At 27.7% G+C, this 20,764-nt stretch overlaps 1 protein-coding gene across 23 annotated transcripts; it reads right to left on the bottom strand.

The window, feature by feature from the left end:
• Positions 1 to 5,098: 5,098 nt before the first annotated feature.
• LOC126841500 (uncharacterized) lies at positions 5,099 to 19,899 on the bottom strand. Of its 23 annotated transcripts, none has more exons than XM_050578019.1 (12): positions 19,807 to 19,899; positions 16,745 to 16,811; positions 16,636 to 16,665; positions 16,483 to 16,545; positions 16,292 to 16,369; positions 15,921 to 15,950; positions 15,691 to 15,717; positions 15,582 to 15,602; positions 15,316 to 15,366; positions 14,985 to 15,014; positions 14,565 to 14,651; positions 5,099 to 5,625 (listed from the first exon to the last, which is right to left on the bottom strand). In XM_050578019.1, exons 2-12 carry the CDS (start codon positions 16,803 to 16,805, stop codon positions 5,351 to 5,353), a joined length of 753 nt encoding a protein of 250 aa, XP_050433976.1. In that variant the 5' UTR covers positions 16,806 to 16,811; positions 19,807 to 19,899; the 3' UTR covers positions 5,099 to 5,350. The 23 variants fall into 23 exon arrangements, with proteins under 23 accessions (XP_050433976.1, XP_050433977.1, XP_050433978.1 ...); XM_050578020.1 differs by lacking the exon at positions 14,565 to 14,651 and adding an exon at positions 5,842 to 5,928; XM_050578021.1 differs by lacking the exons at positions 14,565 to 14,651; positions 14,985 to 15,014 and adding exons at positions 5,842 to 5,928; positions 6,261 to 6,290.
• Positions 19,900 to 20,764: the final 865 nt, after the last annotated feature.

The raw sequence follows: 20,764 nt of genomic DNA, 5'->3' as shown, positions 1-20,764 counted from the left end.
AAAATTGAATTTTAAATTTGGCCGATAAAAATATTTTTTTTTTAGTTATTTCAGAAACCAGCACAGTATATTAAGTGGTTGATTAAAGAAGTATTATTTTAGTATTCTTAAATAGTAACTGATAGGCCTAAAGGGTTTGATAAAGATCAAAACACACTTTATAAATATTACAGGCGTAGCTAGTATTTAATTCAGAAAAACGATTTACAGCAGTTTTTTGGAGTTGTTCATTAAATATAAAAAAATTAACATTATGTTAACGAATACTTAGAGAGAGTTAAACCACTCTAAATACATTGTCAATAAATATATTATTTTATAAATTGCATTTTTAAGTAGTAGGTACATAGTTACATAAATATAAAATATAACTCAGACATAGCCAATATAATATTGTTTATAACAATTTAAAAAAAACCTAACAATATTAACATAAAAGTATTCAAAAAGTTTATAGCTTTATAATTTTTGAAAAAAATATTAGCTTTATTCTGGGTTTTTCTAAAATTTTCTGCGAGAATGATTTGATGGAAATGATTTTAATAATATCATCGTAATTCATAATTGTTTTGGTTATAGATCACTCTATACTTAATAAGGCTAAACTATTTAATCTTTCTGATGACATAGTTGATGCTATTTAGCGTTCAAGTGTCAAAAGTCGATAGACCTTAGGATAATCCCAAAAAAAGTCAAACATCTAGTAATTTCATAATGTTGTAAAATAACATAAATGACATTTATAGAGTGTTAAATTGATCACCCTGTACATCTTAAAATGCCGTTACACCGTTTAGCTGCTACGAAAAGTGATCGATTCCGCCTGTAAGCGTAAAGCGGGTTTTTGGTGACCCAAAAAAACATGTTGTAAGACTTATGTGCACATTATGCCTTAGCTGTGCTCGTCTCTAAAAAACCGACACGGGGCGCTGAATACGAAGTATTAGGTGAACGCTACATACAGTTAGAAAAAAATATTATGACACAGACGATTTTGGCTCGGTGGTAAACATACAAAAGAACAACAGCTCATCGCAAAACAAATGCTTTGCCTACGTTAGTTTGGTTCAAAATACAGTATTGCTATTTACTTGGCGCCGATGAAAAAAGCCAGAATAAAACAAGTCATTTTATAGGTAAAACACACTCGAGGGACATGATAAAATAACAGTATGATGAAAATATTTTCATTACCTGTGGATTCACTCGCACATAGCAACCTAGAAACTGACTACGGCCAAAGTGTACATTTACCCTATTTTTGGGGGTTTTCCTTAATAAAATAAAAAATTGGACAACAGTTTTTTGAGAAAATTGTATATGTTACAGTTCCATTTTAGATCAACCTTCGGTCTGATTTTTAGATCTAAGTCTGAAAAATTTGCTTGAAAAAGTAAAATAAAGAAAAAAATTCTATCCTTTCTAGGGGAAAGGGTTAATGATATTTTTTTGGTTTGTTAATGTTTATCGATAGTACTATGTTTGAATTCATTTAAATTTGGAACTTTTTCCACTATTCTTAAAAAAGTTACACAGTTTCTTATTTTTAAGTTAAAAAATTTGTACATTTTTTCGGTGTTTTTCTCGATTTTGATGGGGAAGGTATGAATTTTTTTTAATTTTTGGCCAGATAAAGTACCTTTCAGGTATGATTTCTGATCTATAGAGTTGCTTAACGAAGAAATCAGTTCAGCGGTTTACAAGATATCGTGGGTTCAGACACAAAAAAAAAAAAAACGAAAAAAAAAAAAACACATCATTGTAAAAACAACACCGAAGCTAAAGTACAAATCGTATGATTACATTCACAGATAAGTTTGTGGATAATAATAAGTATTATTTGCGTGTATAAATTATACAGTATAGCTACAAAAACATATCTAAAGTTTGTTCAAAATCCTATGATCAATTCACCTGTAGCAGTTTTCAAATACTATCCATACCAAAATATCCCTTCTACCTCAATTCGTTAATATACCAACAGGTATCCTATCATCATACACCTGCACTTGCCTGTTTTTTGTACGTTATTTTTACCTGGAGGTGTATGCATTGTGAGGGTCATCTGATGGCATGTAATAAATATGTATGGTATTTTATGGCATCTTTTGTCAGCCATACTCGTATACGTCGACGCCATTAGAGGGTGCGCTTTTTCCCCTTATCATATTATGTTAAGTCAAAACTTATGCATGAGAATCGAATTATTTTGTTCGCTGCGCTATATGATATTGTTTAAACCTAAGCATTTGCTTTATTTTCGGTTATAACATATTTTTACATTACAGCCTCTTAGACATGGAAAAGGAAAGTATGTTCTTCATACATATACGATTTTTTTATTAATTTACTTGCTAAATTAACGGATTGACAAACAAAATTTTACACATATATAAGGGTTATAGTGTACAATATATTTTTGGAATAAAGGTAATTTTGTTTTTATCTTTCGTGCCTTGTTGGGCAACATTTTATTGATCAATTAAGTATCTCTTTAAATAAATTTAAAAAAATATGTTCGCGTCTTTCTGCCATTTTGTTTTATGTTATTCCAAAAGCAACAAATAAAAATGTTGATGATCAAATATCATAAAATGGTAAATATCTAGTTACAGTGCGAAATCTGTCTTAAAGTATTTTCTAACTACTTAAAGTTTGGGAGGAAGTATTGTCTAAACAGTTCCCTCCCAAGTTATGAAATACTTGGTTAAAAAAAAAAATAAAACTTCTTAAAGTTGACAACAATGTATACTAGACATTTTTTGGTTTTTATTCTTAAAAATTATTTAAATACATGATTATACATAATACGTGATCATCAAACTCATATCTAGATATATTTGTATTCGTTTACTACTATAGTTAATTTGATTAGTCTATGAGATATTATCATATAAGATAATATATCATTGAAATTACTAGAAACCGTTGTGCTGTTGTGATCTTTTACACATGTCCCTAACTATCCAATATTTATCAAATTATTAAGAATGGATATAATATGATTTAATATTGTACATATACAGTCAAAATTCGTATCGCTCGTTGTTCTACTTTGATACAAAAACAACTTCAAATTGAATTACAAAATTAAAAAGTAACCGTTATATTCAAGATACACTGATTAGGCTTAGGTATTTTTTTTCTACTCATGTTATACGGTGTTTGTTAGACATATCTTTAGACTAATTTTCAGTTCTTATATATATTTAAATTGCGTCAAATAAATTTTAAAAACGTTCAGCCTTTCTGCCGGGGGGATGTGGGTTGTCGAAATTTCGGGGTTTTCCATGTGCAATATTTTTTTTTGATAAGACTTTTAATATTGAAAATGCTAAGATTATAATAAATCGAATATATTTCGAAAAACATACAATTTCGGCATTTGTGCACACATAAGAATGTTTTAGTACATTTTTTTTGCCACCGAAAAATATTCAAAAAAAATTTAAGCAGAAAAATACGTCGATCTAACGACAAAAACAATACATAAAACTGTCAATGTTCGAAATTCTTAAAATTTTTTTTTTTGTGCATACCTTAGTGTTACTTTTTACATTGAAAATTCGAAGGTCATAGCAAATCGTCTAAACTTGAAAATTTTATCGAACCAAACAATATACTATTCTCATACGATTTGCACATATAGTTATTATTTTTCAAACCTAACCAGCTTTTAATAGTCCGCAAAACAAATGATAACATAACCTTAAGCATGACTATCGTACTTGAGCACTCAAAACTTACTGGGACCACTCTAAATGGTATCCGCAGAAATACTGGCATGATTTGATCATTTTTTTTTTAAGATTTTATATCTGCAAAAAACACAGTTTTCCGGCAATTAGGAATTAGTCCATTATTAAAAAAAACCTACATCTTAATGCAAATATAATTCGGATACCAGTTGTTGACAGCTATCGAATAGAAAGCTGTAGCCAGTCTAGTATATGAATTTTCAAATTATGTGTTGAAAATTGTATAAAATCACATAACATATGTATTAAGATTCATCTTTTAACATGAAAAACTCAATAAAAACATTAAATTTGCCATTTTAGTATAAAAAATAGCAAGCAGTGTTGGGACAAGATAATAACTTAAAAGTTATCTAGATAACCAAATAGACGTAAAATAATGACAATATTTTAATTTAGATAAATCTCAACACTGTTTGCAAGTCCACTAAATGTGTTCAAAATCATATTAAAAAAACAATATACTTAATATTTAATTTGCAAGTTGTGTTATAGAATTTGCAAGTCAACCAAATTGCAAATTAATTAGTTTAGAACTTGCTAATTTATTAAATAACACTATTTGCTAAATAAATAGTTAGCCAAATTAATTAAGTTAGTAAACCAAATTAGGCAAAAGTTTTTTTATAACCATATTTTGGTGCAATTATTTTTTTATTATAATCATTATTGTAGGATAACTATCAGTTGTTCTCCGGTTTAAGCTTAGTAAAAATTGTATAGAAAAACATTATATAAGAGACCTTGAATTTATGTGCATAACCACAATACATTTTCATTGATTTTAGTGTCTTTTTTTTTAGTTTCGTAGCAATGTGAATATTAAAACATTAGTTAAAGCTCACAAAAAACACTTCTTTAAATCAATACACATCCACAGAAACAAATTTACTAATTTGGAATTTACCACACAATAATGCGTTGGAAAAAAAAAAATGAAATCGGCAATCTTCTTGATTTAAAATATTATGTAGGATAAGTTTTCGTACACTGCATTGTTCTTATTTCAATAAAAATTTTAAGTCAATTCAATACCATTGTGGTTGACCAGTCAGGTTATTTGTTCCATAACTGGCTATTCGTATATAATATATACTGGACTGTTTTATTTAGTCACTCATCATTAGAACTCCGTATTGGTTTGTTACCTCTAACATCAAATCTCCATACAATAACCATTAAGAAGCATTAACTATTAGAAATATTAACTATAAACTTGTCACCCAAATTTGCACAATCATTTAATAAAGGTAAAAATATAAGGAAAGGATTTAGAAGCAGTAATAAATAGTTGAAATAGATTAGATGAAAAAATACAACTTTACTTATTCGGTAATAATTTATTTTTTCGGTAGACATGACATGATACAGAAATTGGCTTTTAGCATTACGTACTTACTGTACAAAAAATGTATTATGTGAAATATGTTATAGAAAAAATCCTAAGACAGTTGTTTTCCCGTCAGCTTAAATATATGTATAATATTTTTAAATTTCTGATTTTATAGTGATTATAGTGATAATAATAAGATAAACTATAATATATTATGTAAAGAACAGAATACGGATGCCAGTGTTTTTCTGACATTAGGTTAGTATGTGGGTTGAACTCGTGGATATCCATATTGTAATTGTGCCTCGAGTGATTCTCCTCGTTGTTCACCTGAGTGTATTTCAAACCACGTGCCTTCGATTTTCCTGTATCTCTTTTGGATATTTCTTGTATCCGTTGTGATACATGTACGGCTTCTTGAGTCAATATCAACTTGTTTTATGTATGATTCAGGAGATTGGGTACTAAAATATATTCCAAGCAATAGACACTTCGCTATTAAAGACTCAGTATCATCTACCCGCACAGATTCACCTAAAAAGTAAATTTTTTTTTTAATTTGCTTTTACTAGTTTACTATAAAAAAAAACTAGTAAAACTAGTTTTTTTTATACTTTTGTTTGCGGTGTAGGATACAATTGTTAAAAATTAAATTTAGTTGTATCCAATTGTCCACATTAAATATCATAAAACATATATATATATATATTAATAGCGATAAATACCATACAACTCCATAATAATATTTACCTAACATACGACGTCCGATTATACTTTTTAAAGACCAAGCAACTAATTTTCTTGTATCGTTTGCAAGTTGTTTCAGTGAATATTCATCTATGACAATAATTATAAAAGACTGTGTTGCAAAGAAATAATTAAGATAAATAGTATATTATTCGCTAATTGTGATACAACTAACTTTTTGTACAACCACTTATTATTGTTGAACCTCAGCAAATGTACTCTTTCTATACTTCAAATCCCAAAGAATTTATTACCTGCACATTAACACTGTAGTCCCACTTTCTCTCCCCCTTCTCAACAAAAAGTTGAATTTAATACAATTTTTTTCTGCCATATAAAATAAAATAAATTAAATTAAGCAAAGATCAACTCTAAAACAAGCTTTTAAGGCTATTTATGAATATCAAACAAATCGTAATTACATGGATAACTACATCCTTCCATATCAACTCCTGTAACATACACATCAAACATATTTTGCAGTTAATAAGTCCCGGTTTATATATTTTATACATAGTATTCACTTTATAACTTAGGTTAATTAGATCAATATTAATTAATGCAAACAATTATTGTATAAATGTAAATTGATATCTTATAATAACTTTTAAATAAACGGTTTAAATTTTATTTCGAAAGACTAACATATATAGCTTTATGGCTTCATTTTTTCTTTTAGTTTTAATGAAACACTACAAGAATATGCAACTATTTTTTTTTTAAATAAAAAAAATCATTCTTTTTTATGTTTACCTGCTATAGTATTTAAGTCTTGAAGCATTTTGTTAAAGTATAGATTGGCTTCTAAAATTTAAAACAAAATACATTTTAATGTACCCACTTAAATTGTATTATTGAAACCGATATATCATATTGGTATTTGTGAATAGGTACAAATGATTTTTCTAAAAGTAAATATATATATAAATTATAAAAAGGGTTTTTACTGTCATAAAGATCTGGATGTTCTGAAATTAATACAAACATCTTGTGTGCATAAATGATATCAAACATCTGTTTGGAAATGCTTCCATAAAGTGCAATGGAAATTATTACCTGGCATAAAGAGAATTTCATCATGGTCTGAAATCAATAACACAAAAATTAATGTTATTGCATTTAATTTTCTATTCTATTATAAACAGGAAGACGAATTTCAAGGAAGAAAAAACATGTGTGCAATAATTTAGAAGAAGTATGCTCCACTTTATATTTAATACGATGAGAATCTCTTTGGAGAAATCAATATTGGAATTAATTTTATAAAATTTAACAAAATCTATTACCCGGTACAGCCAACAACAAACAAATTTTACCTGAAATTAACATTAAATAGATAAATGATATTGAATTGAATTTGCTATAGTAAATTTTTAGTTATTACATTATATATTTATAAATTATAAGACGAAAGTCAAAGTAGAAAAAACTATATTATATAGACTAGTTGATGCAGTTCAGGCGATGAGAATAAAATATATTAATCAGACGAGGTTGATAGGCTAACATCAGTATTTTTTCATAAAACTTCTATTCAAATTTCGGTGAAAAATATAATAATTATAAAACTCATCAGTTGCATAAAGTGAAGTTTTTATATAATTTTCAAATATTTTTTCCTACTTATGTCTTGATATTTTTTATCATTATTATAACTATGATTACGGAAATCTTGGTGTATAAGTTCGGTATTGATTTCCTCAACCATTGTCTCAATTAGATGCTCCAATCTATCTAAAATAAGCAAATGAAGATTTTTGCTATACTAAAATATTGAAACTAAATCAAATTAGGTAAGACAAAGCTTCTATATATATATTAGTATATTATTTGGAGTTTAATATCTTACTTGCTCCAGATCTACCTCGTACTCTTAAATCATTCTTAAGATAAGCATGCCTGATGCCCATATCTGTGATACATAATTAAAAAAATATGTATACAAACAGTGAATTTTAAAAACTTACAAATCATTTTTTTTTAAATTGAAAATGTTACTGACTTGTGAGGTGAACTAATTTCACATAACGATCTGTAAAAAAGTGTAATATTTTTTTTTTTTAATTTTAACTACCTTAATTTGATAACTGTGAAAATAAAATAACTACCACTAATGAATTGCCAAACCTTCCACGAAGAATAAAGAGAATAATAAACAGAAGAGTTTCATTTTTATCTGCGAATAATATTAAATAAAAACATTTTATATAAGTCACAGTTACCTCTGGTTAAGAGATAAGAAAGTTATAGTTCTGCAGGGCCATTTTAATGTTTTAAATATATACATACGAGTATATACGTATAAACATTTTTCTACTTGACCTATAATATTACACACTAACTGATTTTTTGTATATAAGATAGAAGTCAAACTCGAAATGCTGATTATTTAGCCAAAATTACAGTAAGTTTACTATACCGAGGATTCTCAAAAATGAAAGTAAGCCTGTTGACTATTTAAATAGCATAGTACAAAACTTAGGTTACACTACTCAAAATGGAAATTAGGTAAAAGTATTTAGCTAAATGTTGTTATTTAAGTTAGAGTTTGTATCCACTTAATTTCCAAGCGTCTAAACTTGACTACGCATAATGGTTCTTGTTCAACCCATGAGGATTTAAAGCGAAACTATTAGAGAGTTAATAGTGGAAAGAAGATAAGTTTTAGAAAATATCAAATCCGTTTTAAAAAAATATCTTTAGAAGTATAGTTCTTACCGTTATAAAAAAAACCAGTACAGTGGGGTCAGGGCATAGTGTGGACGGGGGAGGTCACAGGTTTACAGGAATTTTTAAATCTGAAAGTGATAAAATCACATTCCAAAAAACGCTTCGATGCAAATAGGTAGTTAGTATTTTCGAGTATTAAATTGAGGTGCTGTATTTACAAAAAGCATCAAAGCGATAATTTGAAAGTGATTTTGTCCGAGAGAACTAGTACAGTAGAGTTTAGGCATATTGGAATCAAAGCATCGAGCGGACGGAGATTACTTATTAGCTAAATATAACTAACGTTTATAGCTACTAGCGGTCAGCTGTTGTCTGTTACATTTACATATTTAACAATAACCTTTTATTGAGATTTAAAAAATTGTGTTTTTTTAATAACAGTATAGGAGCATTATCACAAAGTTAAATGTTCACGAGATTTGATCTAGTCATAAAATAAAGTATTATCATTCATGACTTTTAATTGTTATTAAAAATATATCTTAGTTTGAACATATTAATAAAATAATGAAATATTTTATACAAAATCAGAGCTACAAGTTGATAAACTGAAAAATTAAAATTAGCACGATGCAGATTATCTAGTATTAGATAATTTCAACAATCAAGCGTGAAACTCTTTAAATGAATAACAGTACAACAATATGCAAAATATTAGTGTTCCTTTAAACAAATTGTGTAACATAAAATATATTTTGGGGCGGTATACTGCATAAAAACCAACACTTAATCTGGATCTAAAAAACAACAGTCCTCTTCATTATTTGCAGGTAGTTGGACCTTATATATTCATAGTTGACCTTCGGTACGGTAATATAACGCGGACGATAAAATAACGAGATAACGACAGTGGTTGTGTCGTGTCGAACCATTAAGAGTCTTAATAAGAACAGGGATAGGTTTTTAAAATCGTCCAAATTAACAACTTAAAAACATGCAAAAAAAAATTTTCTCATAATTTTAACTTAATTTTTAAAGGGAATATTAAAGTTTTTTTTTTAACATTGCCATTTTCTTCACTTACGACTAATTTTTTTTAACGATGAACAAAAAAACGAAACACTGTGGATGGTGAAAACTTATTTTTTGTAAAATATTTATATTAGATTTATAATGTGTATACAATTATCATACAAACAATAAATTATAAATGCATTTTCGTAAGTCAAATAAGAAAAAAAATGTTTCTTACATTTTAGCATTCAAACTATTTTCAGCATTAAAAATCGGCATTTATTTTCTAGACCGCAGCTACGCTCTTATAAAAATAGAAATCATTATTTGCAAATTTCTGTAATCCGATTTTTATGTTTTTTTGTGGTTTTGTAATCAATTTTTTTTTCATTTGGAACATGACTACCTAATATTTTTCTTAAAAATTAATTAAAAGAATAAAAAATTGTTTTTAATTTTGAAATTTGATTTTTAACGATTAAAAAAAATTTTAAATAAAATTGTACACGTATATGAATTTAGTTCCCTACACAGTTATTTTTGTTTATCGTTGTACTGTTCAAACTTTTTGAGTTATGATTGAAAATCTAAATGATTTTGATGAATGTTTTTTCTTTGAGTTTTACGGATGAAACATTTTTTTTAAATTTCTATTAATCCTGGTTGTGCATGTATAAGAGATCTACTTTTGTGAGGTATTATGAAAACGATTTAAAAAACAGCCCATTTTCAATACACATCCGTAAGTACACATCAAGCCAAATAATGAAAAAAAACCAAAAACATTTATAGAATTGTCTCCAAAACGTGGATTGTGTAAAACGATGATCAACAATGGATAATAAAATAACTAGAAAAAAAATTTTTTATCATAAAGTCAGAGTCTTAAATAAAATATTTTGGTCAAATAACGGGAGTGGTCCGAGATTAATTTCTATTTTTTTTAATAATGAAAATTTTCCCGGGTGGTCACCTATTCTGAATCAAGCAGTAACGGACTCAGCTTAACCTCGGATGCCGCGTGGCACAACGCGTCTACACAATGCCCCAGTATTATTTTTAATGTTATTCGTAGGAACATTTTTAATTTTTACACCCAACATATTCAAAACATTTTTCCAAAACATGTTTTGTTTTTTTTTTTATTAAGAAAACTGAAATTAAAATTTTCTTTTCAGATTAAAAAAAAAAAATAGTAATAAATCTTGGCCCACTCCCGTTATTAGACGAAGAGATTTGATTTAAGTTTCTGATTTTCTGATAAAAATTTCAGAAATATAAAACTGGCCGAAATCTTTTTTTTTTGGAAATAACTTAAAAAAACCTCTACTTTTGGGGCAAAAATTAGGGGTAAAAATTTCAATAAAATAAAAGTCTTTTTAAGGCCAAAAGTAGTTTGAGGTGTTCTGGCCGATGACTGTGTGGTTTGACTCAGAAAGCCCCATAGTTAAACATTTTAGAGTTTTATAGAAATACTTACTTAAATTGTGGACTTGGTAAGAGGTTCTTGGACATTAAACGACTTGTTCAGCTATTGAAACGAAATGTACTGCTTGCGCATTATGGCTGGGCTTAAACTTCAACCAGAAAATCAGAATTCTAATAGGCTTTTGTTGTGTAACTATGTTCATTTATGTACACAACAGGTTCAATTTTTTTTTTTTGTGATTTATCGTGTACATACCTTACTCGGAAAGCGGCGTTTAGACTATTTTATTCTACACACTACTTTTAAATAAAAAAATATATTATCGTCGGAATAGTATTTTTTTTTTAAATTTTACTATGGTTTCACAAAAACTTTTTCAACGGTTACAAATATTGAAATTTAAAACAACCCTAACGGTATTGAAATACTAAAAATCGAATAACGTAAATTATATTATGATGTATTATAATTAATTAGAATTGGCTAATCATTTTTCTGCAATAATTTAAAACAAAGTGCCTTATGCTTATTATGTTTAATCTAGAACAAAGGCTAGACCTTTGAGTTGTTAAACGATTTCGAATTAATGGATTTGACAACATCATATTTGTCTACAAATTGTGAATAACAACAATATGTCCATATTCTACGAGCCCTGACCCCACATTGCTTTTTTATTTTTTAATTTAAAATTGTTCAGACCTGAACGTCAAAATAGTTCAAGAAGTAGCCATAAGTTTGCATTATAATGTGCATGGGTGCATTTTTAGTTAAAACGTGTGTACAATAAGTAAACGAATGCAAACGTTTTTCAGCCGAGTCTGCAACCACGAAAGAGCATTTTCATGTCTTTTTGAAGTACCGAAAAAATGTAGAGTAGTGGTGGAATTATAGATAATGATATAGTATATTAAGAAGCAGTAACAAGCTAGGATATTAAAACATCAAGTTTCTGGCTAATATTGACATGTTTAATATCTGGCTTTAAACAATTCATAAATAATTTGGGCCCTTAAACTATTTTGAATTTATCATTTAGTTCTAATTTGAAAGTTGAACGTACAACATATCTCTTATCTCCTATATCTTATCCTTATCCCCTACACACTATCTCTTACCCTTATCTCCTACTCCCTATCTCCCACCCCATCCCCATTATATGATCTTGAAATATTCAAAATGTAGATACTACTTATCAATTTTACTTCATCTGTTATTTTGCTTTTGAAGAAAATGTAATATTATATTGAACACAATTATATTACTTTCACATAGATTGTGATAAACAATTGTATTCCTAAGATTCGTAGACATAAGATATCATACCCTTTTTGGTTTAGTAAAGAACTAAAAATTGCAATTAAAGAAAAACAAAATGCTCACCATATTATGTTCAAATCTTTAAAAATACCCAAATCGTATTAAAATTTTGCTAATATACGTGACAAATGTAAAACTACAAGATTTCGAGATTATAAATTATCTATATATAATATATATAAAAATGAATGTATGTGTGTGTGTCCTTTATCCATTCATCTGGTCACCATGAAACTTAGGGAAGTTGTTGAATACACTCATGCAGAGGTAACTGGCGTAGTTCTTTTCGAAAATTCCACCCCTAAGGGTGGCCTCAAATACGAATTTTCTACTTTAAATACAAAATATTTTTTGTTGCTTACCCAAAATAAACACTTGGTTTGTAACCACGGTACTCCAGCGAATGGTAGGTGATAAAAGGAACAGGCCGATTCTATGTACCACGATTCTGGGGACACTTTTCACGGTTGGAACGGGATCCGGGACTAGGACTGGAACCTTTGAGTAACAGGGGGACATAATCTATGTAATGTAATGTACATATCATGTAGATCCAAAAAAAAGCCGAGACGGGGTATACTAAAGCTTTAAAATATACAATCTGGAGTACTGACTTTTTTTTATCTTTCTTACTATTATTTTACTCAGCCCTGACAAACTAAATCCCAGGCAACGCCGAGTGAGGACAGCTTGTTTATTAATAAAACTCAATGCTCAGTCAAAATCAACCATAATACGTTTTGGAACTTCTATAATTTGCAAAATTCAACTAAATGTGCCACGCCCGTGTTATCTATTCACCACTTGTTCCGTTTGTGCATTATAAGCAAGCTTTTTTTTTTCTCTATGGTTATACATAATATTATTATGATTGTTCTTAAGTACTCGGTTGCCTTTTCATAAAATTGATTGTGTTAAAAAAATTAAATTCTCACATCATCATCTACTAATTTAGAAAATAATAGGCAACCATCTTTGGACGTTAAATATGAAGTTTGAAATCAAAATAATACATACTATCTCAATCATGGAAAAGAATCGGCAGTGAACTGCCGCAGCGGGCGTTATCATGTCAAAACAATATCATATATTCTTAAATTACTGTAGTATTATTACATATTATGTCAAAATATGAATAATAACGGTAAATGGCGTAAAACGACTTCTTGTAGTTTGTTATTAGTAATTATTATTACATAATACTTATATTAAACGTATAATTATTATTAATTACTATTACCTATTTATTTTTAAATAAGAAAGATATTTTTTCCATAACTGGCTATTCGTATATAATATATACTGGACTGTTTTATTTAGTCACTCATCATTAGAACTCCGTATTGGTTTGTTACCTCTAACATCAAATCTCCATACAATAACCATTAAGAAGCATTAACTATTAGAAATATTAACTATAAACTTGTCACCCAAATTTGCACAATCATTTAATAAAGATAAAAATATAAGGAAAGGATTTAGAAGCAGTAATAAATAGTTGAAATAGATTAGATGAAAAAATACAACTTTACTTATTCGGTAATAATTTATTTTTTCGGTAGACATGACATGATACAGAAATTGGCTTTTAGCATTACGTACTTACTGTACAAAAAATGTATTATGTGAAATATGTTATAGAAAAAATCCTAAGACAGTTGTTTTCCCGTCAGCTTAAATATATGTATAATATTTTTAAATTTCTGATTTTATAGTGATTATAGTGATAATAATAAGATAAACTATAATATATTATGTAAAGAACAGAATACGGATGCCAGTGTTTTTCTGACATTAGGTTAGTATGTGGGTTGAACTTGTGGATATCCATATTGTAATTGTGCCTCGAGTGATTCTCCTCGTTGTTCACCTGAGTGTATTTCAAACCACGTGCCTTCGATTTTCCTGTATCTCTTTTGGATATTTTTTGTATCCGTTGTGATACATGTACGGCTTCTTGAGTCAATATCAACTTGTTTTATGTATGATTCAGGAGATTGGGTACTAAAATATATTCCAAGCAATAGACACTTCGCTATTAAAGACTCAGTATCATCTACCCGCACAGATTCACCTAAAAAGTAAATTTTTTTTTTTAATTTGCTTTTATTAGTTTACTATAAAAAAAAACTAGTAAAACTAGTTTTTTTTATACTTTTGTTTGTGGTGTAGGATACAATTGTTAAAAATTAAATTTAGTTGTATCCAATTGTTCACATTAAATATCATAAAACATATATATATATATATATTAATAGCGATAAATACCATACAACTCCATAATAATATTTACCTAACATACGACGTCCGATTATACTTTTTAAAGACCAAGCAACTAATTTTCTTGTATCGTTTGCAAGTTGTTTCAGTGTATATTCATCTATGACAATAATTATAAAAGACTGTGTTGCAAAGAAATAATTAAGATAAATAGTATATTATTCGCTAATTGTGATACAACTAACTTTTTGTACAACCACATATTATTGTTGAACCTCGGCAAATGTACTCTTTCTATACTTCAAATCCCAAAGAATTTATTACCTGCACGTTAACACTGTAAACTCACTTTCTCTCCCCCTTCTCAACAAAAAGTTGAATTTATTACAATTTTTTTCTGCCTTATAAAGAAAAAATAAATTAAATTAAGCAACGATCAACTCTAAAACAAGCTTTTAAGGCTATTTATGAATATCAAACAAATCGTAATTACATGGATAACTACATCCTTCCATATCAACTCCTGTAACATACACATCAAACATATTTTGCAGTTAATAAGTCCCGGTTTATATATTTTATACATAGAATTCACTTTATAACTTAGGTTAATTAGATCAATAATAATTAATGCAAACAATTATTGTATAAATGTAAATTGATATCTTATAACAACTTTTAAATAAACGGTTTCAATTTTATTTCGAAAGATTAACATATATAGCTTTATGGCTTCATTTTTTCTTTTAGTTTTAATAAAACACTAAAAGAATATGTAACTATTTTTTTTTTAAATAAAAAAATTCATTCTTTTTTATGTTTACCTGCTATAGTATTTAAGTCTTGAAGCATTTTGTCAAAGTATAGATTGGCTTCTAAAATATAAAACTAAATACATTTTAATGTACCCACTTAAATTTTATTATTGAAACCGATATATCATATTGGTATTTGTGAATAGGTACATATTATTATTCTTAAAGTAATTATAAACAATAAACATGCTATAAGTATAATAAATATTATATAAAAAAAAAGGTTTTTACTTTGTTTTGATATATAAAATATAAAATATAAAAAGGGTTTTTACTGTAATAAAGATCTGGATGTTCTGAAATTAATACAAACATCTTGTGTGCATAAATGATATCAAACATCTGTTTGGAAATGCTTCCATAAAGTGCAATGGAAATTATTACCTGGCATAAAGAGAATTTCATCATGGTCTGAAATCAATAACACAAAAATTAATGTTATTGCATTTAATTTTCTATTCTATTATAAACAGGAAGACGAATTTCAAGGGAGAAAAAACATGTGTGCAATAATTTAGAAGAAGTATGCTCCACTTTATATTCAATACGATGAGAATCTCTTTGGAGAAATCAATATTGGAATTAATTTTATAAAATTTAACAAAATCTATTACCCGGTACAGCCAACAACAAACAAATTTTACCTGAAATTAACATTAAATAGATAAATGATATTGAATTGAATTTGCTATAGTAAATTTTTAGTTATTACATTATATATTTATAAATTATAAGACGAAAGTCAAAGTAGAAAAAACTATATTATATAAACTAGTTGATGCAGTTCAGGCGATGAGAATAAAATATATTAATCAGACGACGTTGGTAGGGCTAACATCAGTATTTTTTCATAGAACTTCTATTCAAATTTCGGTGAAAAATATAATAATTATAAAACTCATCAGTTGCATAAAGTGAAGTTTTTATATAATTTTCAAATATTTTTTTCTACTTATGTCTTGATATTTTTTATCATTATTATAACTATGATTACGGAAATCTTGGTGTATAAGTTCGGTATTGATTTCCTCAACTATTGTCTCAATTAGATGCTCCAATCTATCTAAAATAAGCAAATGAAGATTTTTGCTATACTAAAATATTGAAACTAAATCAAATTAGGTAAGACAAAGCTTCTATATATATTAGTATATTATTTGGAGTATAATATCTTACTTGCTCCAGATCTACCTCGTACTCTTAAATCATTCTTAAGATAAGCACGCCTGATGCCCATATCTGTGATACATATTTAAAAAAATATGTATATAAACAGTGAATTTTAAAAACTTACAAATCATTTTTTTTTAAATTGAAAATGTTACTGACTTGTGAGGTGAACTAATTTCACATAACGATCTGTAAAAAAGTGTAATATTTTTTTTGTTTTTAAATTGTAACTACCTTAATTTGATAACTGTAAAAATAAAATACCTACCATAATAATATGCCAAACTTTCCACCAAGAATAAAGAGAATAATAAACAGAAGAGTTTCATTTTTATCTGCGAATAATAATAAATAAAAACATTTTGTATAAGTCACAGTTACCTCTGGTTAAGAGATAAGAAAGTTATAGTTCTGCAGGGCCATTTTAATGTTTTAAATATATACATACGAGTATATACGTATAAACATTTTTCTACTTGACCTACAATATTACACACTAACTGATTTTTTGTATATAAGATAGAAGTCAAACTCGAAATGTTGATTATTTAGCCAAAATTAAACTAAGTTTACTATACCGAGGATTCCAAAATGGAAATTAGGTAAAAGTATTTAGCTAAATGTTGTTATTTAAGTTAGAGTTTGTATCCACTTAATTTCCAAGTGTCTAAACTTGACTACGCATAATGGTTCTTATTCAACCCATGAGGATTTAAAGCGAAACTATTAGAGAAATAATAGTGGAAAGAAGATAACGTTTTAGAAAATATGAAATCCGTTTTAAAAAAATATCTTTAGAAGTATAGTTATTACCGTTATAAAAAAAACCAGTACAGTGGGGTCAGGGCATAGTGGGGACGGGGGAGGTCACAGGTTTACAGGAATTTTTAAATCTGAAAGTGATAAAATCACTTTCCAAAAAACGCTTCGATGCAAATAGGTAGTTAGTATTTTCGAGAAAGTCCAAACCAAGCACAGTATAAACCAGCAAAGTTAGAAAGTATTAAATTGAGGTGCTGTATTTACAAAAAGCATCAAAGCGATAATTTGAAAGTGATTTTGTCCGAGAGAACTAGTACAGTAGAGTTTAGGCATATTGGAATCAAAGCATCGAGCGGACGGAGATTGCTTATTAGCTAAATATAACTAACGTTTATAGCCACTAGCGGTCAGCTGTTGTCTGTTACATTTACATATTTAACAATAACCTTTGATTGAGATTTAAAAAATTGTGTTTTTTTAATAATAGTATAGGAGCATTATCACAATGTTAAATGTTCACGAGATTTGATCTAGTCATAAAATAAAGTATTATCATTCATGACTTTTAATAACAATTAAAGATATATTCAAATTAAGATATATTTTTAAATATATCTTAATTTGAACATAGTAAAAAAATAATGAAATATTTTATACAAAATTAGAGCTACAAGTTGATAAACTGAAAAATTAAAATTAGCACGAAGCAGATTATCTAGTATTAGATAATTTCAACAATCAAGCGTGAATCTCTTTAAATGAATAACAGTACAACAATATGCAAAATATTAGTGTTCCTTTACACTAATTGTGTAACATAAAATATATTTTGGGGCGGTATACTGCATAAAAACCAACACTTAATCTGAATCTAAAAAACAACAGTCCTCTTCATTATTTGCAGTTAGTTGGACCTTATATATTCATAGTTGACCTTCGGTACGGTAATATAACGCGGACGATAAAATAACGAGATAACGACAGTGGTTGTGTCGTGTTGAACCATTAAGAGTCTTAATAAGAACAGGGATAGGTTTTTAAAATTGTCCAAATTAACAACTTTAAAACATGCAAAAAAAAATTTTCTCATAATTTTAACTTAATTTTTAAAGGGAATATTAAAGTTTTTTTTTTAACATTGCCATTTTCTTCACTTAAGACTAATTTTTTTTAACGATGAACAAAAAGACGAAATACACGGATGGTGAAAACTTATTTTTTGTATAATTTTTATATTAGATTTATAATGTGTATACAATTATCATACAAACAATAAATTATAAATGCTTTTTCGTAAGTCAATTAAGAAAAAAAATGTTTCTTACATTTTAGCATTCAAACTATTTTCAGCATTAAATATCGGCATTTATTTTCTAGACTGCAACTACGCTCTTATAAAAATAGAAATCATTATTTGCAAATTTCTGTAATCCGAGTTTTATGTTTTTTTGTGGTTTTGTAATCAATTTTTTTTTCATTTGGAACGTGACTACCTAATATTTTTCTTAAAAACTAATTAAAAGAATAAAAAATTGTTTTTAATTTTGAAATTTGATTTTTAACGATTAAAAAAAATGTTAAATAAAATTGTACACGTATATGAATTTAGTTCCCTACGCAGTTATTTTTTTTCATATTTGTACTGTTCAAACTTTTTGAGTTATGATTGAAAATCTAAATGATTTTGATGAATGTTTCTTCTTTGAGTTTTACGGATGAAATATTTTTTTTTTATTTCTATTAATCCTTGTTGTGCATGTATAAGAGATCTACTTTTGTGAGGTATTATGAAAACGATTTAAAAAACCGCCAATTTTCAATACACATCCGTAAGTACACATCAAGCCAAATAACGAAAAAAAAACAAAAACATTTATTGAATTGTCTCCAAAACGTGGATTGTGTAAAAGGATGATCAACAATGGATAATAAAATAACTAGAAAAAACAATTTTTTATCATAAAATCAGAGTCTTAAATAAAATATTTTGGTCAAATAACGGGAGTGGTCCGAGATTAATTTCTATTTTTTTTAATAATGAAAATTTTCCCGGGTGGTCACCTATTCTGAATCAAGCAGTAACGGACTCAGCTTAACCTCGGATGCCGCGTGGCACAACGCGTCTACACAATGCCCCAGTATTATTTTTAATGTTATTCGTAGGAACATTTTTAATTTTTACACCCAACATATTCAAAACATTTTTCCAAAACATGTTTTGTTTTTTTTTTTATTAAGAAAACTGAAATTAAAATTTTCTTTTCAGATTAAAAAAAAAAATAGTAATAAATCTTGGCCCACTCCCGTTATTAGACGAAGAGATTTGATTTAAGTTTCTGATTTTCTGATAAAAATTTCAGAAATATAAAACTGGCCGAAATCTTTTTTTTTTGGAAATAACTTAAAAAAACCTCTACTTTTGGGGCAAAAATTAGGGGTAAAAATTTCAATAAAATAAAAGTCTTTTTTAAGGCCAAAAGTAGTTTGAGGTGTTCTGGCCGATGACTGTGTGGTTTGACTCAGAAAGCCCCATAGTTAAACATTTTAGAGTTTTATAGAAATACTTACTTAAATTGTGGACTTGGTAAGAGGTTCTTGGACAACAAACGACTTGTTCAGCTATTGAAACGAAATGTACTGCTTGCGACTTATGGCTGTGCTTATACTTCAACTAGAAAATAAGAATTCTAATAGGCTTTTGTTGTGTAACTATGTTCATTTATGTACACAACAGGTTCAATTTTTTTTTTTTTTGTGATTTATCGTGTACATACCTTACTCGGAAAGCGGCGTTTAGACTATTTTATTCTACACACTACTTTTAAATAAAAAAATATATTATCGTCGAAATAGTATTTTTTTTTTAAATTTTACTATGGTTTCACAAAAACTGTTTCAACGATTACAAATATTGAAATTTGAAACAACCCTAACGGTATTGAAATACTAAAATTCGAATAACGTAAATTACATTAAGATGTATTATAATTAATTAGAATTGACTAATCCTTTTTCTGCAATAATATTTAACAAAGTGCCTTATGCCTATTATGTTTAATCTAGAACAAAGGCCAGACCTTTGAGCTGTTAAACGATCTCGAATTAATTCATTTGACGGCTTTCGGTTTAGTTTATGTTTAGGATCACAAAACTGTGTTAAGTTAGAATTTTAATCAACCTCAACAAGTTTACTACTGTAGCTACCTAACCTACCTTGATTGTAAATAATAATCTACATTTGCTATTTACAACATTATATTTGTCTACAAATCGTGAATAACAACACTATGTCCATATTCTACGAGCTCTGACCCCATATTGCTTCTTTATTTTTTAAAGCCTTAGTCATCAGAATATTATACATATCTGGGTTTTTTATATACCTACTCTTAAATGTGTATATAGTTTACATATAGTTTATATAGGTAAATTCGTACACGGGTAACCTTCATATATTTGTAGTTTAAAATGAAAACACGTTATTATTTGAACAATGCACGTGTGAAATATTGGTCTGCTCGTGTAT

This window comes from Adelges cooleyi, unplaced genomic scaffold (genome assembly GCF_023614345.1).
Source record: "Adelges cooleyi isolate 19-005CV unplaced genomic scaffold, UGA_ACOO_1.1 ACOO_flye_CR_arks_rails_tigmint_CR_PRNA_384, whole genome shotgun sequence".
Lineage (NCBI taxonomy): Eukaryota > Metazoa > Arthropoda > Insecta > Hemiptera > Adelgidae > Adelges > Adelges cooleyi.
The sequence above is the reverse complement of the archived record's forward strand: the minus strand, read 5'-3'. Positions and strand labels throughout refer to the sequence as shown.